The sequence below is a fragment of the Nyctereutes procyonoides genome, unplaced genomic scaffold, assembly GCF_905146905.1.
Source record: "Nyctereutes procyonoides isolate TBG_1078 unplaced genomic scaffold, NYPRO_anot_genome, whole genome shotgun sequence".
NCBI lineage: Eukaryota > Metazoa > Chordata > Mammalia > Carnivora > Canidae > Nyctereutes > Nyctereutes procyonoides.
This window is the reverse complement of record NW_026575128.1, coordinates 14,541,632-14,566,395: the sequence shown is the minus strand read 5'-3', so window position 1 is coordinate 14,566,395 and position 24,764 is coordinate 14,541,632. Positions and strand designations below refer to the sequence as shown.

The following is a 24,764-nucleotide window of genomic DNA, read 5'->3' as shown; positions in this document are numbered from 1 at the left end:
TAGACAGTAGCCAGGTAGCATCCTATAGGCTGCAGAAAGGATTTTAGACTTTATCCACTGAGGAATTTAAGAAGAAAAATGACCCAATCAGCCTTGAATTTTATTTATTTATTTATTTTTTCAGTTCTACATTTTAAAAGGATCTTTTTGGCTGCTTGTTTTGTTAAACTAAGGTAGTACCATTTAGAAAACAGATACTAATTACATGATATTTACATTGATACAACATTAAGGATCCCGGGGAACAAACTAAAGGAAGATCAACTAGGAAGGTGGTATAGGATGATGCTGGTCTGGACAAGGGGACATGGCAGTAGAGATAAAGTGAAATCTAAAGATAGATGTTTTGGAGGTAGCCATTGGCAAGGCTTGCTGAATAATTGAGTTATAGAGTGAGAGAAAGTGAAACAAGAATGCCTCTAAACAAACTGAGAGGTGATAAAGGGAGGTGGGTGGGGAATGAGCTAAATGGGTGATGGGTATTAAAGAGGGCACTTGTTAAGATGAGCACTGGGTGTTACACGAAAGTGATGAATCACTAAATTCTACTCCTAAAGCCAGTATATTACACTATATGTTAACCCTTGAGAATTTAAATAAAGATTTGAAGGAAAAAGAAAAGAATGACTCTAGATTTGGTGGTACCATCACTGAAATGGAAAATACAGGAGGACCAAGGTTGAGTAGGAAGCCAGGTTGAGTTTTTAGACATTTTAAGTACAAGATAGTTATATATGCTCAGGTGAGAGATCTAGGATGAAGATACAAATATGGGAGTCATCTGTAAAATGTATGTAGAGAGGAGTTTCCAGACAGAACTTTAAGGACAATCAACGTTTAAGGGTCTCAGATGATGAAGGATAAGCCTTTCTGTAGTGTTTTCAGAAATAAAAGCTAAAACAGGAGCATATGGTTTTGAGGAAAGAAAATTCATTTAAGATAGAAGAGTGAATAATACTGACAAATGCTGCTGAGCACTCAGGTCAGAAAAAGAAATGGTAGACTGGATGCAGTGGAGGTGTTTTACATGGAGACCATTGATAACCTGGCAAGAATGATTTAAATGGAGTGGTGAGGTCCAGGGATATTTGCAGTGTGTTGAACAGCAAATAGGAAGTGAAAAATTGGAGACAGTGATTCAACCACACTAATTCAAGAAGTGTGGTTGTGATTATAAAAACCACCAGTGGTTCAGTCAGTTAAGCTTCCCACTCTTTTTTTTTTTCCCAAAAAAAGATATATTTATTTATTTTTAGTGAGAGAATGAGAGTGAGTAGGGTGTGGGGCAGGTAGAGGCAAAGGGAGAGAGAGTCCCAAGCAGACTCTGTGCTCAGCACAGAGCCTGATGCAGGGCTCGATCCTACTACCTGGAGATCATAACCCAAGCCAAAACCAAGAGTCCAATGCTAAACTGACTGCACAACCCAGGCACCCCTAAGCTTCAGACTCTCGATCTCAGGGTCATGAGTTGAAGCCCTGTGTTGGGTTGCATGCTGGGTGTGGAGTCTATTTAAAAAAAGAAAGAAAGAAAAAGAAAGAAATGTTGTGAAGGGAAAAAAGACTTGATAAGGCAGAGGTTGAAGAGGGTTATGTAGTAATTAAGGAGAAAATTTTTTTAAAAGGTGGGATTGACTAGATGTGTTCAGAATGCTAATTAGAAGATCATGGAGAATATGGAGAGTCAAGAGATAACCAGTAAATCAGAGAAGGCTGAATGGGATGGACTTCATCTGATGTTATAAGGTATTGCCAGATATCACCATCCTACTTCCTAAGATGAAGTGATAAATTTATGTTACCTGTTTAAATGAGAGTGCTCTTGCCTCAGCCAGACTTCCAGACTGTGCAGTTTTCCTCCTTAATTTGTTATGACTGTTCTCTGGGAAAGGGAGGATTGGGAAATCATTGTTCCTTGGACTGCTTTTATCTGATTGGAGAGCACTTTTTGTTCCACTTTGTCTTAGGGCTGTCTTTATGGTACCAGAGTGCTTGGCATAGAATATACTCATCTGGAGCCCTGGGCATCCATCTTGGAAATGCAGGCTTTTGTGGAGGTGCAAGGAGAGGGTAAGGAAGAAGAGATGGATCTTCATGGATGCATTTCCTTGTCTAAAAGGGATTCAGAGAGGGGGATATATGCATTTTTATTATTGCCCCCAAATATACAAATATTTACCTCGTGTTTCCTATTTAAACTGTTCAAGAAGCCAGGACTATCATATAGGTTCAAAGATTGGTGTTACCAAGTTATATATAGATTGTTTCAGAATAAAGAAAAAAAGGACACATTCCCCTATCAAATTTTATGAGGATTAGGATGCCCAAATTGACAAGGACAGTCCGAGAAGAGAAAATATGTAGGCCAATCTTACCATAGAGGCAAAATCCTTAATAAAAGCCTCCAGATCTAGATGATTTTATTAATGAAAATTGTATAATAATTAAGGAAGAAATAATGCCAATCTTACACAAACTCTCTCAGGAAATAGAGGCAGGAACACTTCCTAGCCAGTTTTAGGAGGCTAATGTAATTGTGATTCTAAAATCAGACAAAAGCATTATAATAAAATCTGGAGACCATTATCCCTTATGAATGTAGGTGCAAAAATCTTTAATAAAATATCAGCAAGGATAGCCTAACAAAGTTGGGTTATACCCAGAAATGTAAGATTAGTTTAATAAAGATGGTGTCCAACTTATTATAGTTTGAGTATAATGTTTCAACTTTATGATGGTGTGAAAATGATATACATTTGGTAGAAACTGTATGTTGAATTTTGGAACTTGATATTTTCCTGGGCTAGTTAGAATGTAGTATGATACTCTCCAGTCAGCCACACGATTGATATACTTATTAGCCACCTTGTACATATACATTCATTCTCTTTTTCACTTTCAGTACAGTATTTAATACATTATATTAAAATAGTCATACTTTATTATAAAATAGACTTTATGTTAGATCATTTTGCCCACCTGTAGGCTTAATGTAAGTGTTTGGAGCACACTTAAGGTAGGCTAGGGTAAGCTGTGATGTTCAGTAGGTTAGGTGTATTAAGTGCAATGCTTTTTTTAAAACATTTTATTTAATTATTCATGAGAGACACAGAGAGAGAGGCAGAGACAGAGGCAGAGGGAGAAGCAGGCTCCCTGTGGGGAGCCTGATGTGGTACTTGATCCCAGGACCCCAGCCAAAGACAGATACTCACTGAACCACCCAGGCATCCTTTAAGTGCAGTTTTGACTTAACAATATTTTCAGCTTACAATGGGTTTATTGGGACATAACCCCATAGTAAGTTGAGGAAGTACTCTATTAGAAAATCAGTCACTGTGTGGAGCGTGGGTAGCTCAGTCTGTTAAGTGTTTACCTTCAGCTGAGGTTATGATCTCAGGGTCCTGAGATAGAGCCCTGAATTGGGCTCCCTGCGCAGTGGGGAGTCTGCTTTCCCTCTCCTTCTGCCTCTCTCCATGCTCACTCATATGTATGCTCACTCTCTCTAAAATAAATAAAATCTTTTTTTTTTTTTTTAAGATTTTATTTATTTATTCCTGGCAGACAGAGAGAGAGAGGCAGAGACACAGGCAGAGGGAGAAGCAGGCTCCATACAGGGAGCCCGACATGGGACTTGATCTCAGGTCCCCAGGATCACACCCTGGGCTGAAGGCGGCGCTAAACCGCTGGGCCACTGGGGCTGCCCTAAAATCTTTTTTTTTTAAAAAGAAAATCCGTGACTGTAATTTACCACATTAGCAGGAAAAAAAACCCCCTATGATCATTTCAGTATATGCTGAGAAAATACTTGATAAAATCAATATCCATTCATGATAAAAATTCCTCAATATATTAGGAATAGCAGGAAACTATCAATTTGATAAAAGTATTCTATGAAAAACCTACAGCCAACATCATATTTAGTGGTAAAATATTGAACTCTTTCTCCCTATGATCAGATGAGAAACATGGCAAGGATGTCTACCAGACGATTCTAGAAAGTGGAAAGAGGCAAAATCTTTAATATTTTTAAATATTTATTTATTTCAGAAAGAGAGAGAAAGAGATAGTGTGTGTGGGGGGTAGGGGTAGGGGCAGAGGGAAAGGAGAGAGGAAATAGACTCCCTGCTGAGCGAGGAGCCCAATGCAGGGCTCAATCTCAGGACCCTATATCAGGATCTGAGCTGAAACCAAGAGTCAGACACCTAACCCACCTAACTCACCCAGGCTACCTGAGAAAATGATTATTTATACATAAAAATCCTAAGGAGTCTACAAAAACAGTCATTATAGCTAATAATGAATTTGGCAAAGTTATAAGACATGGTCAGTATATAAAAATTTATTGCATTCCTATACTAGAAGCAAGCAATTGGAAAATGAAATAATTTTATTTCAAAAATATCTACTTAAGGGATAAGTTTAGCAAAAGAAGGTCTTTTTGCTGAAAATTATGAAACATTGCTTAGAATAATTAAAGTAGATCTAAATAATTGGAGAAATACTGTGTTCATGTGTTGGAGGACTTAATGTTAAGATCTCAGTTCTTTCCAAATTGGTCTGTAATCCCAGCAGACATTTTTTACAAATTAATAATTTATATGCAACATTTATATGCAAACGCAGAGTCTAGAATGTCCAAAGCATTCTTGAAGAAGAAGAGCAAAGTTAAAGGACTACATAATCTGACTTAAATACTTGTTAATATAAAGCTGCAGAATGAAGAAAGTATGGAGTCCCAAAATAGCCCATTCTATTTTAATTCAGTTTTTAACAAAGGTGCCTAAGCAATTTGTTGGTGAAAAGATGGTATTTTCCATAAACGGTGCTGGAATAAGTGGATATCTCTATGGAAAAAGACGAACCTAACCCTATCTCATATTACCCTCAAATTAATTCAAAATGGACCTAAATGTTAAGGCTAAAAGCCATAAAGCAATTAGAAATAAAATATAGGAAAATAATTTTGTCCCCTTGGCATGGACAGAGGTTTCTTAGGCAAGATACTGAAAGCATTAACCATAAAAGAAATATTGACTAATTGACTTTCATCAGCATTTAAAACTTTTGCCTATCAAAAGACACCACTACTGACTTCAGTTAGGCAAGCCACAGACTGAGAGAAAATATTCATCAAACATATCTAACAAAGGACTTGTGTTTAGAATATATGAAGAATTCTTAAAACTGAATAATAAAAGGACAAATAGGCTGATTATAAAAGGGACAAAATATTTTAAGATAATTCATAAAAGAATATGTACTGATGGCTAATAAGCAGGTGAAAAGATGCTTAAAATCATTAGTTATTTTGAAAATGCAAATTAAAACTGCAGTGAGATACAACTGCATACTCTAAGCCAAAATTTAGATTACTGATGACACATATTGGTATGAACATAGAGCAGTTGGAGTTCTTGGGGTGGGTGTAGAGCGATTCTTATATTATTAGTAATAATTATTACTATATTAGCTAGAATGTGGAACAATTGAAATTCTCATACATTGTCATTGGGAGTGTAATTTGGTATAATCACTTCAGAAAAAGATCTGGTAGTTTTTTATAAAACTAAATATATACCAATCCTATAACCCACTAATCCTACACTCTTAGGTATTTTACCCAAGACAGACGAAACATAGGCCTATTAAAAGACTTGTCCAGGAATGTTAGTAGTTCAAAACTGGAAATAATCCAATATCCATTAATAGGAGAAAAGATAAATAAACTGTGGTATTCTAATATGATTAGATTTTACTACTGTTACATGCAACATATGGATGAATTTCTTTTTTTTTAAGATATTATTTATTTATTCATGAGAGACATAGAGGAAGAGGCAGAGACATAGGCAGAGGGAGAAGCAGGCTCCTCATGAGGAGCCTGATGTGGGACTCGATCCTAGGACTCTAGGATCATGACCTGAGCCAAAGGCAGACACTCAACCACTGAGCCACCTAGATGCCCCTGGATGAATTTCTAAAACATTGTGCTGAGTGAAAGAAGTTTTATATACAAGCATTCATACTTATTCCATTCATACGAAGTTTGGGAGCAGGCAAAACTAACCCATGGTAGAAAAACGGAAATAGTATTTGCTTGGGTGAGGGAGTAGTGATTTGTTGGGAATTTACCAAAAAAGGATATGATGAACTCTCTGGATTGATGAATATGTTCTATATATTGGTAGGGATTTGGGTTACCTGAGTTTTTGCATTTATTAAACTTATCATCTGGCGTATATAATACTGTACATTTCAGTGTTTGTAAATTTACCTTGAAAAAAAAATATATCCAGCATGAAAGCATTGTAAATAAATGCTGAATTCTGGGTAATGATATACATGTTTAAGTATCTACCGATATCTGTAGTCTATCTCCTTTGAGATGCATTTTGTTTTTAGAAACGGATAGGTGGCTAAATATATGATAAAGCAAATATGTGCATTCCTTGGAAATATTGTGAGTTCAATTAAACAAATATTGCAGTAAAGCAAATCAAATGAATTTTTTGGTTTTCTAATGCATATAAAAGTTATGTTTAGGGAACCCTGGGTGGCGCAGCGGTTTAGCGCCTGCCTTTGGCCCAGGGCGCGATCCTGGAGACCCGGGATCGAATCCCACGTCGGGCTCCCGGTGCATGGAGCCTGCTTCTCTCTCTCTCTCTCTCTCTCTCTCTCTCTCTCTCTCTCTCTCTCTCTGTGACTATCATAAATAAATAAAAATTAAAAAAAAAGTTATGTTTAAACTGTAGCCTGTTAAGTGAGCAATAGCATTCTGTCTAAAAAAAACCTACATATCTTAATTAAAAAATACTTTATTGCTAAAAAATATTAGCCACCACCTGGGCTTTCAGTGAGTCATAATCTTTTTACTGGTGGAAGGTCTTACATCGATGTTGATGGCTGCTAACTGATCAGGGTTGTGGTTGCTGAAGGCTGGGATGATTGTGGCAGTTTCTTAAAAAAGACAACAGTGAAGTTGCCACATTAATTTACTCTCTTCCTTTCATGAATGATTTCTCTGTATCGTGACATGTGGTTTGATAGTATTTTACCCACAGAATCTCTTTCAAAATTGGAATCAGTCCTCTCAAACTCTGCTACTGCTTTACCAACTAAGTTTATATGATATTTTAAATCCTTTATTGTTTCAACATTTTTCATAGGATCCTCACCAGGAATAGATTCCATCCCAAGAAACCACTGTCTTTGTTCATCCATAAGAAGTAACTCCTCACCCATTCAAGTGTTATCATGAGATTATAGTAGTTCAGTCACACCTTCAAACTCCACTTGTGTTCTAGTTCTCTTGCTATTTACACCCCATCTGCAAAGTTACTTCTTCCACTGAAGTGTTAAATTTCTCAAAGTCACCCTTGAGGGTTGGAATCAGCTTCTTTCAAACTCTTGTTCATGTTTTAACCTCCTCCCATGAATCACAAGTGTTCACTTGAACACACAGAGGACATTGTGGGGTTATTTACTGCCTTAATTTCAATATTGTAGGGAGACCAAAGGAGAGGGGGAGAGATGGGAATGGCTAGTCAGTTAAAACACACACATTTATCAATTAAATTTGCCATTTTGTGAATGCATAAAGAAGATGTGAGATACACACACACACACACACACACACATACACACATATATAAAATTTGGGTGGGGAGAATGCAATATTACTCAGCCATCAGAAAGGATGAATACCTACCATTTACATCGCTGTGAATGGAACTGGAGAGTATTATGCTAAGTGAAGTATGTCAGTCGGAGAAAGAATTATCATATGGTTTCACTCATAATGTGGAATGTAAGAAATGGTGAAAGGGATCATAAGGGAAGGGGAGAAACTGAGTGGGAAAAATTAGAGAGGAAGACAAACCATGAGAGACTCCTGAGTCTGGGAAACAAGTAAAGGGTTTGCAGAAGGGAAGCTGTGGGGAGGGGTGGAGTAACTGGGTGATGGGCATTAAGGAGGGCACATAATGTGATGAGCACTGGGTGTTGTTACAGTGTATGTTGACAAATTGAATTTAAATAAAACGTTTGCCATCTTGTATGGGCAAGGTTTGTAGCACCCCAAAAGAATTACAGTAGTAACATCAAAGATCACTGATCCCAGATCACCATAGCAAATATAATAATAATGTAAAAGTTTGAAATTTTGTGAGAATCACCAAATGTGACAGAGACACATGGAATGAGCAAATGCTGTTGGAAAGTGGTGCTGACACACTTGCTGTAGGATCGCCACAGACCATCAATATGTTAAAAAAAAAAAGTATCTGTGAAGAGCAATAAAATAAGTGCAATAAGACAAGGCATGCCTGTATTACAAAATGTTAACAATTGAACAGTCTGCATTGTAGGTATATACAGTTCAGGTTTTTAAACTTTTTGTTTTCTTTGTCTGAAAATTTTCATACTATATTGGGGGACAAATGATGTTACTGGTATAATGAAATACAACTCTTGGTATATGTGATTTTAAAAAATGTTATAATGGCAACAAGAAAATATAAGGTACTAGAAATAAATATAACAAAAATATTTGTATAATTTTTATTTGAAAAATTATCAGAGTTTATTAAAACATACTAAAGAAGACCTGAATAAATGGACAGGTGTGCCATGTTCTTGGTAGTAGTTGTCTGTGTTGTAAATATGTTAGTTATCCCCAGATCAACTCTAGATCGAGTGCAGTGTCAAAATTTTTATCAACAAGTTGATTCTAAAATTTATATGGAAGAGTAAAGCCCCAAGATTAGCTTCCATAATTTTCAAGAGTAATTACAATGTGAATGGACTTGTTTTACAAATATCAAGATTTATTGTCAAGCTATACCAGTTAAATAGTGTGGTATTTGCACAAGAGCTGACAAGTACAGTGGAACTGAATATAGTCAAGAGAGATACCCCTACCTACCTTCATGGAAACTTAATATTGCACTGAAATTGCACATCATTTAACAAATGATCTGGGATAATCGATCATATGTATAGAAAAAAAATATAATAGGATTCCTGTCTCCCTCCATATGTAAAAATAAGTTACAGGTATATTAACAAATTTTGTTTGTTTTCTTAAAGATTTTATTTATTTATTCACGAAAGACACACACACACAGAGGCAGAGACATAGGTAGAGGGAGAAGCAGGCTCCCTGTATAGAGAGCCTGATGCAGGACTCAATCCTGGGATCATGCCCTGAGCCAAAGGCAGAGGCTCAACTGCTGAGCCACCCAGGCATCCCATGATAAAAGACTCTTAACAGTAGAGAATAGACTGAGAGTTGATGAAGGGAGGTGGGTGGGAGATGGATTAGAAGGGTGATGGGTATTAAGGAAAGCACTTTTTATGCTGAGCTCTGGGTGTTGTATGTAAATGATGAATCACTGAAATTCTGTTCCTGAAACCAGTATTGCACTGTATGTTAACTAGAATTTATTTATTTAATTTTTATTTTTAAATTTATTTTTTAAATTTTTAAAAAGATTTTATTTATTCATGAGAGACACACACACAGAGAGAGAGAGAGAGAGAGAGAGAGAGAGAGAGAGAGGCAGAGACATAGGCAGAGGGAGAAGCAGGCTCCATGTAGGGAATCTGATGTGGGACTCGGTCCCGGGACTCCAGGATCATGCCCTAAGCCGAGGGCAGATGCCCAACTGCTGAGCCACCCAGGGGTCCCAACTAACTAGAATTAATTAATTAATTAATTAATTTTATTTTCTATTATTTATTTATATAAGATTTTATTTATTCATGAGAGACACACACAGAGAGAGAGAGAGAGAGAGAGAGACAGAGACACAGGCAGAGGGAGATGTAGGCCCCACGCAGGGATCCCAGTGTGGGACCCCATCCTGGGTCTCCAGGATCACACCCCGGGCTGCAGGCGGCGCCAAACTGCTGTGCCACCGGGGCTGCCCTACTAACTAGAGTTTAAATAAAGATTAAAAAAATAAAATGAGAGAGAATAGGGAAGAATGATAAATTGTGTCAAAATTCTTTATAATTATGAAATTTTAATGATAGAAATAAAAATTATAAAATAAAAAAAGAATTCCTGATGGAATATAGTGTATGTGAAAAACAGAAGAGTCCAGATGTCTAGGGTTTTGGTTTAAATAACCAGAAGAATAGAAATACCATCATCTGAGATGGGGAAAGGCTGTGGTTGGAATCAATTTTGGTAGAAAGAATGAGCTCAGTTTGGGACATGCTGGGTTTGAGATGTTGAGTAGGCAAATTGGTTATAAGTATCAGGAGCTTGGGAGACTGGTCTGGGATGTGTTGGATAGGGAGGTCAAATCTAAACGTATACTTTACAAACTTTTTATAAGAGCATTTTTTTGATGGAGAAGAAAAACATGCAAAGAAAATTAACTTTCTGTCTCCTGGAGAATAGATAAATAAATATTATAAATAAGTGACAAATTTATAGGCTAATGAATGAAATGGAAAATTTCCACATGGGTGAATCTTTCCGTTGTAATGTTGAAGTCAGCAGATGATACATACAATATTTGAAATAAATTACTTAATAACATATGGAACAATGCTAATAATTATGAATATATGTAAGAAAATATAAAGACATATGACAAAGATAAAAATATTTATAATAGTTAAATGGGAACTTGTGGGAGGTGGGACTTGATAAATTTTGAAAGCAAGTCACAGAGGTCCAACTCTTCTCACACCAGTGGTGTGTATAGTTATTTCTTTGTTGTATTATTTTCTATACTACTTCGTCTCAGATGTTTCCTGATTAAAGAAAAATTCATGTCGTTCCTTTCATATCCCTGACTCTTGATGATAGGTGAATCCTTTATAATTCATCAAATAAATGGCTAGCTCACTGGGTATTTGAAATAATCTCCACTGGTGAGATGGTTCCATCTAGTGGGGAAAAAGCTGAAAGTATTCTGTGAGACAGTCCTTTTGGGAAGGAAGAATAAAGAGGTGATAGTTAACCCAACTGCTCTGTATTTCACTGAATTTAAAAGATAAGGGAGGAGGTTATTTTTTGGAAATACTTAGTTTTTACTATTGTTAAGATAATGCTGTAGGACCTTTAATGGAGACCTGTAGGACTTCGTTGTGTCCTTATTTCTGTCTAACTTGTGTTTGTGCTTTGTTTTTCAGAAGGAGTTGAGCCTTCCAAGAAGAGGCAGCTTGTAAGTTGATTATGATTATGATTATGAATAGCAGCTTAGAAATCCCTCCTGGGGAATGTTGTCAGTGTTATTTGGAGGAATTCCATTCATTCCCCTCTTATTTGGGCAGGGAACCTGGTGAGCCAGCCAGTTTCTCTTGAGATCAGATCCTCTCCTTTCCCCCATCCTTTCTCACCCTTAATCCTTTTATCTGTGTCAGTTTTTGCCTAGCATTTGAGGAAAAGCTGCTACTTAAGTACCCATCGCAGTTTTATACTTGTATTTTTTGAATACAAAAAGTGTTGTTTGAATACAAATTGAAGTGTTGTTTTTTAAAACATACTTAAGCTTTTTGGGAATGTTCAAGTTGAAACTCTTAGCATCTCTATTTGTCCCATAACATAGTAGTAGGTAGAGGCAAACTTTTCTGACAGTTTTGCGGCAAGGGTAGTAGCTAAGTTTGGATTCAGGGTAAGAATAAGACTTTCTTTCATCTGTTTGTTTTATTCTGGCTTTCTGGCCAGGGAAATTAGTGAATGATCTTTGTCCCTGTACTTAGATTCTTTTATTTTCATGGCCTGCTTTTTCTCTTTAAGATTTCTTTTGGGGCAGTACTGCAAATTTGGCTAGTCAGAATCATCTAGAATGCTTGTTAAAATTCTGAACAGATTTTGAACTCATTTGAATCAGAATCTCCATATTGGGGCCCAAGAAACCTGTATTTTTATGTACCTGCATCCACACCTACCATGATTTTGCTAAGAAGCCAAATTTGGGAAACACTAAGGAAATAGTAACAATGGCTTTGAAACTTTTCCTTACAAAAGCTTATAAGGAGGAGAATACACGGTGTTCATATTTATTAAGTATACTTTATATATACATCTTATGTATTTTTTGTAAGTGTATGAAATACAAGGTAATTATGTTACTGCCATTTTAGGATTTTGTTTTATAAAAATACCTTAGTAATTAGTTGTACTCTGAGATTATTTATTTATTTATTTATTTATTTTTATTTTTATTTATTTATTCATGAGAGACACACAGAGAGAGGCAGAGACACAGGCAAAGGGGGAAGCAGGCTCCATGCAGGGAACCTGACGCGGGACTCCATCCTGGGTCTCCACGCCTTGGGCTGAAGGCGGTGCAAAACTGCTGAGCCACCCAGGCTGCCGTGAGATTTTTATAAAGCCCCTTTGGCTGCTTTGTGAAAGCTAATTGTGATTTGATAAAAAGAGACTCAAGTTATGAGTCACAAAACCCCTAGGGTTCATTTGGCATTGTCACTTAATTAGCTTTGTAAATGGAGACAAATCACTTCATCTCCTTAAACCTTAATTTAAGGTTTCTTCAATATAAATTGAAGATCATAGTATCTGTTTTTCTTTATTTTTAATTTTTTTTTAGATTTTATTTATTTATTCGTGAGAGACAGAGAGAGAGAGAGAGAGAGGCAGAGACACAGGCAGAGAGAGAAGCAGGCGCCATGCAGGGAGCCGGATGTGGGACTTGATCCTGCGTCTCCAGGATCAGGTCTGGGCTGAAGGTGATGCTAAACTGCTGAGCCACCCAAGCTGCCCTGTTTTTCCTTTTTTTTTAATAGCTACTAGAAGAATCACTTAATATATGTGAAGTGCTTCATTTCTTAAAATTTTCTGAGGTGTATTAGTTTTAGAATTCTTGTAAACGTATTGGATTAACTTTGGTACATTTTATTGTCTAAGAGCCACATTTCTTTATTTAAATTTAGTTCGAGGAGCACCTGAGTGGCTCAGTCAGTTAAGCATTTGACTCTTGATTTCAGTTCAGGTCATGATCTCAAGGTCATGAGATGGAGCCCCTCAATGGGTTCTGTGCTCAGAGGGGAGTCTGCTTGAGATTCTCTTCCCTCAATGCTCTCTCTCTCTCTCTTTGTCTCTCTACCTTTCAAATAAATAAATAAATCTTTAAAAAAAATTTAGTTTAGTTCTAGCAGTGGATCTCAATTCTAGGTTCTCAAGTGTCCTGAGTCTTCTAAACACTGGGCAAAGGTGCTACCAGGACTCTTGTTGGAATGATCTACTAAGTATGTGCACATAACTGAAAAGAAGTGGCTTTTCAGCATCATTTTCAGCAAATATTGTTTTTTTTCTTAAGATTTTATTTTTAAGTAATCTCTACATCCAATGTGGGCCTCAAACTCATAACCCTGAGATCAAGAGTCATGTGCTTTACAGACTGAGTTGGCCAGGCACCCCTGTACTTGGTCACTATTCTATTATTTTTGGCATTTATTCTTTTGTTTCCTCTTATTTGAAAGTTCTCTGAGATTTGCTTTTTGCTTGAGATTAGGTGAAATGAATTAAGGCCTAAGGCAGGTGGATAGCTTCTTCTAGGAGTTATGTGCTTTCAGTGAATGGGGTTTGCTGAGGAGAGGGAAGGATATCCTGGGAAAATGATTATTATTTGAAATTGAAGGAATTTTGGGGTCATTTTAGTTTTAACCTTAGGAATCTCTTGGTCGGGCAGCCCGGGTGGCTCAGTGGTTTAGCACCGCCTTCGGCCCAGGATGTGATCCTGGAGACCCGGGATCGAGTTTCAAGTCCCACATCGGGCTCCCTGCATGGAACCTGCTTCTCCCTCTGCCTGTGTCTCTGCCTCTCTCTCTGTTTCTCATGAATAAATAAATTCTTTAAAAAAAAAAAAAAAGGAATCTCTTGGTCATTTTAGTGATATCTAAAGTTAGGCTTATTGTAACTTTCTTAAAATATTTAATTAATTAGAATCAGAAATAAATACCTTTTTTTTTAAAGAAATAAATACTTTTTAATAAAGTAACTACGTTTAAACAATTGATCATTCAATAAATGCACACTAATATCTATTGTGTGTTGGGCCCTGATCTAAGTTTGGAGGCTGTAGCAATCAGACACATCCTTCTTATTTTGAGGATTTATCGTTAAGTAAGCCAGAAGTACCTCAGTGCAAACAGTAGTTTTTTTATCTTTAATATTGGAGGAGTAGAAAAGTTTTATTCTGGAAGGAAGCTGGGAATCCTGGATACTAATCTAGGTTATGCCACTAATAAGTTATGTGTGGTTTCCATAGGAATTAACATTTCTGGGACTGAATTGTCTCACAAAACAAGGGAATGGGCTTACCTCATCTCCTTGTTTAGTTATCTCCCCAAATAACTACAGCTCCATGGTATCTCTTTTGCATAGAACTAGGCAAGTATTTATAGGAAGTATGAAGTAGCAAGCAAAGTATGGTTTAGCATTTGGAGTAAAGAAGCCAGAAAAGCAAAAACCATACAACATAAAATGTTAGAATAAGTTTAATTAATACTTAAAAGTTTGTAGTAGATGTGGAGAAACTGATCTTAATACAAAGTAACTTAGACATTTGCCCCATTGTTTCTGGTCCTTGTAGACTAGTCTGGAAGTTTTTTTTTTTTTTTTTAAAGATTTAATTAATGTATTTGAGAGAGAGAGAGAGAGCACGAGCTTGTGGATGGGCGAGTTGGGGGAGGAGTAGAGGAAGAGTTGAGGGGGAAAGAATCTGGCAGATTCTGTGCTGAGTGCACAGAGCTGAAGCCTGAGGAGCCAGATTTGGGCTGATCCCGTGACCCTGGGGTCATGACCTGAGCTGCCACCAGGAGTCAGATGTTTAACCAACTGAGCTACCCACGTGACCCATAGTCTGGAAGTTTAAAAAGTTTATAAAAACTTGTCATGAGACGCCTGGCTAGCTCAGTCCGTAGAGCATGCAACTCTTGATCTCAGGGTCATGAATTGGAGCCCCACGTTGGGCATGGAGGTTACTTTAAAAAAAGTAATTATAATTGTCTTCTGAGTCTTGGTTGGAAGAAGAAGGAGGTGTTGTACTTCTGTCCCTGTTTGTGTCTGTCTCAGAATGACTCTTCCAGGAGCAAATGTTACTCTACGCCTATTCCAGGTATAAAGGCTCATTTCCTTTGACGTATTCTCTATACTATATTTTATGGGTGTAGAGGAATTTGGGGGTTGCAGCTAGTTTGGTGTCATGTCAAGTCTTTTGAGGGAGAGTCAGGTTCATTTAATAAGCATAATTTTGAAAGTAGCCGAGCAATATAAAATAAGTGAAGTTCAGTAATTTTGAAGGCTATTAATTGATATGCTTTTCCATGTAACATGATACTTGCATTAAAATGGATGGAAACTAAAAAAATTGGTTTTTTAAAAAAATGGATTTTTAGGGATCCCTGGGTGGCGCAGCGGTTTGGCGCCTGCCTTTGGCCCAGGGCGCGATCCTGGAGACCCGGGATCGAATCCCACATCGGGCTCCCGGTGCATGGAGCCTGCTTCTCCCTCTGCCTTTGTCTCTGCTTCTCTCTCTCTCTCTGTGTGACTATCATAAATAAATAAAAATTAAAAAAAATGGATTTTTAGATGTGATATCTTGGCATTCTACAATACACACTCTTTCACTTTATAAGTAATCCCTCCCAAATCTCCAAATTGGGAAGTAAAGTATACCACAGAAATGAAGAGCTTGGATTTGAGAGTCAGGCAGACCTGGGCTTGAGTCTTGCGAATATTCTTTACTAGATTTTTTTTTCTTTTTTAAAGATTTTGTTTATTTATTCATGAGAGAGAGAGAGAGAGAGAGAGAGAGGCACAGACACAGGCAGAGGGAGAAGCAGACTCCATGCAGGGAGCCCGACGTGGGACTTGATCCGGGGTCTCCAGGATCACACCCTGGGCTGAAGGCAGCACTAAACCGCTAAGCCACCTGGGCTGCCCCTAGATGTTTTCTTTGTAAAATGAGTTACTGTATTTCTCTTTGTCGTTTTGCCTCTATTAATTTTTTCATTTGTTTAAATTCATCCATCTATCATATATTTATTAAGTTCTTGTTATATGCAGGCACTATTCTAGATACTGGAGATAAAGTAGTGTTTAAGCAGTTTCTACTCTTAGGGAGCTTCTATTCAAGAGAGACAGACACAGAAACATATATCATGTGTCGTAGGGTATTATTATTTTTTTTAATTTTTATTTATTTATGATAGTCACACAGAGAGAGAGAGAGAGGCAGAGACATAGGCAGAGGGAGAAGCAGGCTCCATGCACCAGGAGCCCGATGTGGGATTCGATCCCGGGTCTCCAGGATCGCGCCCTGGGCCAAAGGCAGGTGCCAAACCGCTGCGCCACCCAGGGATCCCTGTCGTAGGGTATTGAGTGCTGCGAAGAAAAAGCCTGATAAGAGATATGAGGGTATATGTTTTTGTGGAGCGGGGGTTGAAATTTTAAATTGTGTTGTCTAGGAATATTTTCATTAAGTGACACCTGAGCAGAGAACAATAAGGGTCTGGAATGAATGATATTGATATATATTGAATAAAAGCATTTTATGTAGAGGATATAATATGTGCCAAGGTTCTGAGGTAGCAACATGCTTGGCATGTTGGAGGACAGTAAGGAGGCCAGGGTGGCTGTTGATGAGTGAACAGTGATGTTGGGGTTGGTTGAGGATTGGGGGGAGGCATTGGAGAATATGAGGCACAGGCTGGATTTTGTAGTACACTGTAGGCTACAGAGAAAAGACTTTGTATTTTACATTGATTGAGACAGAAAGTCAGTGGGTAGTTTTATATATATATATATACATATACATATACATATATATATATATTTTTTTTTATGATAGTCACACACAGAGAGAGAGAGAGAGGCAGAGACACAGGCAGAGGGAGAAGCAGTCTCCATGCACCGGGAGCCCAACGTGGGATTCGATCCCGGGTCTCCAGGATCGGGCCCTGGGCCAAAGGCAGGCGCCAAACCGCTGTGCCACCCAGGGATCCCCAGTGGGTAGTTTTAAAGCAGAGAAAGATGTGATCTGTCCTAGTTTTTTTTTTTTTTTTTTTTTTTGGAAAACGGCAATTTGCTTTATTGAGATATAATCCACAAATCATATAATTACCATTTAAGAGTATACAGTTCATTGGTTTTTTACTGTATGCACAAAGTTTTACAGGAATTACTGCTCTCTTAATTCAAAACATCTTCATTACGCAGAAAAAGCCTCCTTCCTTCTACATCCTACACTCCCTCTAGTCCCTGGTAACCAACTAATTTACTTTCTGTCTTAATAGATTTGTGTATTCTGAACATTCCATATAAGTGGAATTATTTAATATGTGGCCTCTTGTGCTTGGCTTCCTTTGGTTAATATAATTCTTTAGAGATTCATCTATATTTTAGTTTGTGTTATACTTTATTCCTTTTCAAGGTTAAATAATATTGCATTGTATGTGTGTATGTATCACATTTTGTTTATCCATTATCTGTTGATGAACATTTGAATTGCTTCCACTTTTTGGCTATTGTGAATAATGCTGCTGTGAACATGGGTGTATAAGTATCTGTTTGAGTCCCTGCTTTCACTTATTTCAGGTAGATACCAAGAAGAGGAGTCTGGATCATATGGTAATTCTGTGTGTAACTTTCTGAGGAATGACCATACTGCTTCTACAGCAGCTGCACCATTTTATATTCCAACCAACAATTCATGACAGTTACAATTTCTCCACATCCTAGCCAGCCCTTGTTATTTTTCATTTTTTTTTAAATTTTTAAATTTATTTATGATAGTCACACACACACACACACACACACACACACACACACACACACACACACACACACACAGAGGCGCAGAGACACAGGCAGAGGGAGAAGCAGGCTCCATGCACCGGGAGCCCGATGTGGGATTCCATCCCGGGTGTCCAGGATCGCGCCCTTGGCCAAAGGCAGGCGCCAAACCGCTGCACCACCCAGGGATCCCCTATTTTTCATTTTTAAAATAATGTCATCTTAGTAAGTGTGAAGTGATATGTCATTGTGGTTTTAATTTGTGTTTTCCTAATTACTAGTGATGTTGAACATCTTTTCGTGTTCTTATTGGTTATTTGTAAACCTTTGGTGAAATCAGTTTCTTTGCCCATTTTTGAATTGGGTTGTAAATTTTAATTGTTTAGTTTTAGGAGTTCTTTACATATTCTGAATATTAAACTCTTATCAGATAAATGATTTGCATATATTTCTTTCATTCTTTTGGTTGCATTTTCATTCCCTTGATCGTGTCCTTGATATACAGAAGATGTTAATTTTCATGAAGTCCAGCTGATTTATTTTTTCTTTTGTTGCCTATGATTTTGGTATCATATCCAAGAAATCATTGCCAGATCCAGTGTCAAAAAGGTATCTCCAGGTATTTCTTCTAAGAATTTTATAGTTTTAGCTCTTACGTTTAGGTCTTTGATCCATTTTGAGTTAATTTTTGTTTATGGTTTAAGGGAAGTATCTTACTCATTCTTTTGCATATGAGTATCTAGTTTCCCCAGAATCATTTGTTAAAAAGACTGTCTTTCCCCACTGGATAGTCTTGGCACCCTTGTCAAAAATATTTGACCATATGTATGAACATTTATTTTGGGACTCTGTTCTATTCCGTTGGTCTAAATGTCTGTCCTTATACTATTACCACACTGTTTTGATTACTGTAGCTTTGTAGTAAGTTTTGAATTATGAAATTTGGTATCAAAGAACTAACTGTTCTTCAAGATTATTTTGATTATTTAGAGTTTCTTGTGATTTCATATGAATGGTAGATGAGTTTTTGTATTTCTGCAAAAATGCCTTTGGGATTTTGATAGGGATTGTATTGAATCTATAGATCAATTTGGGTAATATTATCAGATTGATTAGTTTTAAGTCTTCCGATGTGTGACCATAGGATATTTATTTAAGTCCTTTTTAATTTCTTTGAGAAATGTTTCATAGTTTTCAGTGTACAGGTCTTTTACCTCCTTAGTTGAATTTATTCCTAAATTTTTATTTTTTTGTGATATTATAAATGGACTTATTTCTTAAATTCATTTTTTAAAAAGGTTTTAGATTTATTCATGAGAGACACAGAGAAAGAGAGGCAGAGATGTAGGCAGAGGGAGAAGCAGGCTTCAATGAAGCAGGAAGCCCAATGCAGAACTTGATTCTGGGACCCCAGGATCACACCCTGGGCCGAAGGCAGACACTCAACTGCTGAGCCACCCAGGCGACCCTTAAATTCATTTTTGGATTATTCATTGTTAATGTATAGAAATGCAACCAATGTGTTGGTTTTATATCCTGCAACTTTGCTGAATTTGTTTCTCATTGTGGTTTTGATTTGCTTTTCCATAATGGCTAATGGTGTAGAGTATCTTTTTCTTTCTCTCTTTCTTTCTTTCTTTCTTTCTTTCTTTCTTTCTTTCTTTCTTTCTTTCTTTCTTTCTTTCTTTTTCTTTTTTTTTAAGATTTATTTATTTGAGAGAGGGAGTGCATGCATGAGAAGAGGGAGGGGCAGAGGGGGAGAGAGAGAGAGAGAAAAAGAGAGAGAATTTCAAACAGATTCCTGCTGAGTGTAGAGCCCGATGCAGGGCTTAATCTCATGACCCTGAGATAATGACCTGAGCCAATATTAAGAGTTGAAGCTTAACCAACTGAGTGAGCTACCCAGGTACCCTATAGAGTATCTTTCCATGTACTTGTTGGCTATTTGCTTATGTTCTTTGGAGAAATGTTTATTCATGTCCTTTGCCCATTTTGTATTTGAGTTATTTGTCTTTTTATTGTTAAATTTTAAGAGTAATTTATATAGTCTGTATACTAAACCCTTATCAGATAGATGATTTGCAAGTATTTTCTTCCATTCTGTGGCTGATTGTTTCATTTTCTTGATAGTGACCTCTGAAGCACAAAAGTTTGTAATTTTGATGAAGTCCAGTTTATCTGCTTTTCCTTTGGTTGTGCTTTTGGTATATCTAAGAAACCATTGCCTAATTCAAGGTCTAATTTGTTCTTGGGCCTTAATACATAAAGATAACTAAGAAATGATACAGAGACTAATGCTATTGATAGAAAAATTTATTACTTAAAATTTCCCCAAGAGAAAGGAGCATGCCATGTCATACAGGCTACATGAAAAAAGCACCAGGTTTTGTCAGGAGGCAGAAAGGAGCAAGGGGAAAACCTAAGCCAGCGTCTTAGGGTAAGGTAACCAGCTTGGACTGGCTATTTCGTTTTTTTAAAAGATTTTATTTATTTATTTGACAGAGTGAGCCAGTGAGAAAGAGAACATGAGTGGGGGAGGGGCACAGGGAGAGGAAGAAGCAAACTCCCTGAGGAGCAGGGAGCCTGAGGAACCCAAGCCCAATTATTATTAGTTAATTTTTCATGTAAAAAGTAAGAATTTGATTTCATTCTTCTGAATATGGATGGCTGTTGTCCTAGCTCCCTTTGTTGAAACAACTTTTCTTTCTCTCTTGTATAGTTGTCTTAGGTTTTAACAGTCTCTTCTTGCTCAGAGTTTAGGGAGAGCAGGAGTGAAAGCAGGGAAGTATTCAAGGAAACCATTACAAAAATCAAAGTGGTCAAGATGGTGGTAAGAAATGGCAGGGTTCCAGGGGGGCCTGGGTGGCTCAATGGTTGGGTGTCTGCCTTTGGCTCAGATCGTGATCCTGGGGTCCTGGGATTGAGTCCTGCATCAGGCTCCCTATTGGGAGCCTGTTTCTCCCTCTGCCTTTGTCTCTGCCTCTCTCTGTTTCTCATGAATAAATAAATAAAATCTTAAAAAATAAAAAGAAAGGGTCAGTTCTGGAAATATTTTGAAAGCTGAAAATATTTCTTTTTTTTTTTAAGATTTTATTTATTTATTCATGAGAGACACAGAGATAGAAAGAGAGGCAGAGACACAGGCAGAGGGAGGAGGCCCCATGCAGGGAGCCTGACGTGGGACTTGATCCCAGGTCCCCAAGGCGGTGCTAAACCGCTGAGCCACCTGGGCTGCCCAGAAAATATTTCTTGATAGTTAATTTTGGTAATGAAAGAAAGCAAGGAATTGGTGGTTACTGCAAGATTTTAGGACTAAATAGCTCGATGAATATGGTTGCCAGTTATTGAGCAAGATGGAGAATATGTGAGTGGAACAGGGTTGTTTTCTGTTTTTGTTCTTGGGAAGGGCAGGAGTGGGAGTTGTTGGAGGAATCAGGACTTTGGTGCTTGTTTGACAGCCAAGAAGGAGTGTTGAAAAGACAATTGTATATATGAACTAGGGGATCAAGGGTGAAATCTGATCTGGAGATATATTTTTGGAGATTGACAACATATAATGATACTCCAAGTTATGAGATTAGATGAAATAAACTACTAAAATACGCTACTCAAGTGTGGATCAACAGACTGGTGGTTATCAAACTGTTACGTTTGCCATGAGTTACGTACAGAAATTTAGCAACTGCCATTGTTGTAACCTTCAAGCATTTGATCATTATTCTGTTATTTTATATTTATTGTATCTTGCAGTGGTTTGTGATGGATTAAAATTTTCACCCGCTCCTTCACCACAGCTGTTTTGAGCAGCATTGACCTAGTGAGTGAATGAGTTTAGAAAAAGATAGAAGGAATGAGCCTTGGGGTCCTTGAGTGTGTACTGGTTAGGAAGTAATGAGAGTCCATCCATAAAGAAAACTGAAAAGGAGTAGCCAGTGAGGGTGGAGGAAAACCAGCCTGAGAGTGGTGTTTCCAAAACCACAAGAAGAAAGCATTCCAAAACCTGCTGACAGGTTATGTAAGATGAACACTTAAGGACTGACCTTTGGATTTAGTAATAGGGAATTGCCTATTGGTGACCTCAGTGAGCCATATTGATGGGAAGTGGGTATAGAACTTGATTCAAATGGGTTCAAGAGAGAATGGGAGACAGTATTACCTATGTAATGTTTGGATTAAAAATGTTTAACCTTGGCACCTGGATGGCTCAGATGGTTAAGTGTCTCCCTTTAGCTCAGGTTGTGATCTCAGGGTTCTGGGATCCAGTCCCCTCACCCCTCCCCCCTCCCCCATTGGGCTCCCTGCTCAGTGGGGAGTCTGCTTCTCCCTCTCCCTCTGCCTTTTCCTTCTACTTGTGCTCTCTCTCTCTGTCAAATGAATAAATACATCTTAAAACAAAATGTTTAACCTCAATGTAATATAGGAGGAAGCAGTCAGAGAAACCCAAACTGAGGGGGCAATCTGCAGAAACTACTGGCCTAGACTCTTTAAAAATGTTGAAGTTGTAAAAGGTTAAAAAAAAAAAAAAGACTTACGAATGTGTTCTAGATTACTAGAGATGAAGGAGACTTGGTGAATAAATGTAATGCTTAGTTCTTGGGTGGATCCTGAATAAAAAAAAAATAGTTGAAGGACATTATTGGGACTGAGGATACTTGAACATGGACTTTTATTTGTTAATATTATTGAGTCGGTGTTAAACTTTCTAGTGTGACAGTTGTGTGGCGGTTCTCCCTTGTTGTAGGCAAGGATTACTTGTGGAAGTATTTGAGGGAGGAGGTGTTAAGGTGCTTACAAATGACTTGCAAATGATTCAGCTAATTAACAAAAAGTAATTGCTTGTGTGTGTGTGTGTGCGCGCGCGCGCGCGCACGCGCGCGTGCCTATGTGTGCCAGTGCACCTGCGTGCACAGAGAGAGAGGAAGAGAAGGGAAAGAAAAAAGCAAATGTAAGTGAAGAGTATATAGAATTTCACTGAATTATTCTTGTTCCTTTTCTGGTATTTTGGGGAGGGGTAGCGAGTAATATTATTTCAAAGAGATTTGCTGAAAGAGGATCATAGAAATCAGGTGATACCTGGAAAAGGTCATGGAGTTTTTCCCCTCTCTTTTTAAAATGTAGATGAGAGATACTACATTATGTTTTTATGTCAATGAAATTATCCAGTAGAGAATGGAAAGTTAATGTGAGAGAGGATGGAATGATTGCTGGAATGTCCTTGATTAGGCAAAAATGGAGGACACATATCTAGGTACTTATGGAAATACTGGCCTTAGGAGAATTGACAATTTGTCCCCAGTAGCCTTGGTTACCTCAGTATATTTGTAAAAGATTATACATGTAAACCAAGTGGCATAGTGCCTGCAATGAAGCCCTCAGCTGTTTGTTAAAGAAGTTAGTGCAATGCCTGTTATTAGTAAACTTGCAAAAAACTCAGTAGTTTATTGCTTTTGTTATTAGAAGGCCATAATTACCTGTTAGATGCCATAAATTCTTCAGAAAAACAAATTAGTGTTAAAGAAAATTCTACCTAATAAATTTGAAGATGCAGTCGGCTTTATTAAATGACTCATGAGTCAGGTAGCATCCCACCTAATAAGTAGAGGAGAATTCCAATGGGCTACAAAAAGGGGAAAAGTTTTTAAAGGCAGGATAAGGAAGTCATAAACAGAAAAAAGGGTTATTTCAGGTGAGGTCACCTACATCTGGGAGGAAAAGGTTTTTTTAGTAGGAGGATTTCTTCCTCTTCCTTTGAGGGACAGGAGGGCCCATGTGACAGATTACCCTTATTGATGCTGACCTAAGAATTCTTGACCTGTTATGACTGTGTTTAGGTGAGGTATTAAGCTTTGGTTTGGTGACTTGGCCTAAAAAATAACACCATTTCAGGCCTGTAGGTTTGTTTTGTTTCGTTTCGTTTCACATTAGTAAGATGCTAAACCAAGCTAAAGGAAAAGTGCACCTTAGAAAAGCCAGGATATTCATGATTAGCTTTGGTCACATAAGGGGAGAGAACAACTAAATTCCAATATGGGGAATGAAAAAAATCCCGACTGCCAGGATAAGGGCCTTGTTGGGGCAAGTTGGTTATATAAGTTCTTTTGGCCAGGTTCATACCATTTATATTAGATATAGCTTTCTGAAATAAAATTATTTTCATTTTTAGAAAGCTATATGATATTTAAATCCATCTGAATATTTTTCAATGTGTTAAAAAATATAGTGTAGAATATCAGACCTAGAGAAGTTGGTAATTTTGCTAAAAGTGTACATATCTCTGGAAAAAGAATTGAGAGAAAATTAAATTCTAAAGCTATTTGTATTTGTTTTTTAAGCTATGGGAGTATTGTATTTTGCTTTTTCTCAATTGGGTTAGCTTTGAATTGCTTCCCTTGCCCAGCTTTATTAGGCAGGCCTCTTTTGGCAATTCCTTTCAAATAGGATTGCTTTTTTTGTTTGTGAATTCCAGCACCAGTACCTAGACCCTACACTTAGTAGTTCAATATAAATAGTGTTTATGTCTGGGACGCGTGGGTGGATCAGTGGTTGAGCGTTTGCCTTCGGCTCAGGGTGTGATTCCAGGGTTCTGGGATCAAGTCCTGCATCAGACTCCCTGCAGGGAGTCTGTTTCTCCCTCTCCATATGTCTCTGCGTCTTTCTCTTTGTGTCTCTCATGAATAAATAAATTCTTAAAAAAGATAGTGTTTATGTCTCTAGTTACTAGATATTCTAGTGTTTATGTCTCTAGTAGAAAGTTAATCTTTTCTGCTACTCACTACAACTTAAGGTAATTATCTTCATATTTCTTGGAATGTCATTGCTTTATTTCTTTGAGGCTGTGAGCAGTCCAGTAGAAGTGAAGAACGGACTATAGGAATGAAGAGGTAGCTGAAGCACCTGTCATGGTGTGTGTGTGTATGTTGCTATTAGTGACTTTTATTCTTAGAGTCCTTGGGAATAGTTATCCTTCTGCATTGTTGGCTTAGTCACTTGC

General features: G+C 37.6%; 1 protein-coding gene across 4 annotated transcripts in view; it reads left to right on the top strand.

Annotated features, from left to right (window-relative positions):
• MAST2 (microtubule associated serine/threonine kinase 2) overlaps window positions 1–24,764 on the top strand; it is a 221,383-nt gene that overhangs the window by 81,794 nt on the left and 114,825 nt on the right. For all 4 annotated transcript variants that reach the window (XM_055341907.1, XM_055341906.1, XM_055341905.1 and 1 more), the window contains exon 4: window positions 11,146–11,177. In XM_055341907.1, the coding sequence (XP_055197882.1) occupies window positions 11,146–11,177 (32 nt within the window). The remainder of the gene's footprint in view (window positions 1–11,145; window positions 11,178–24,764) is intronic.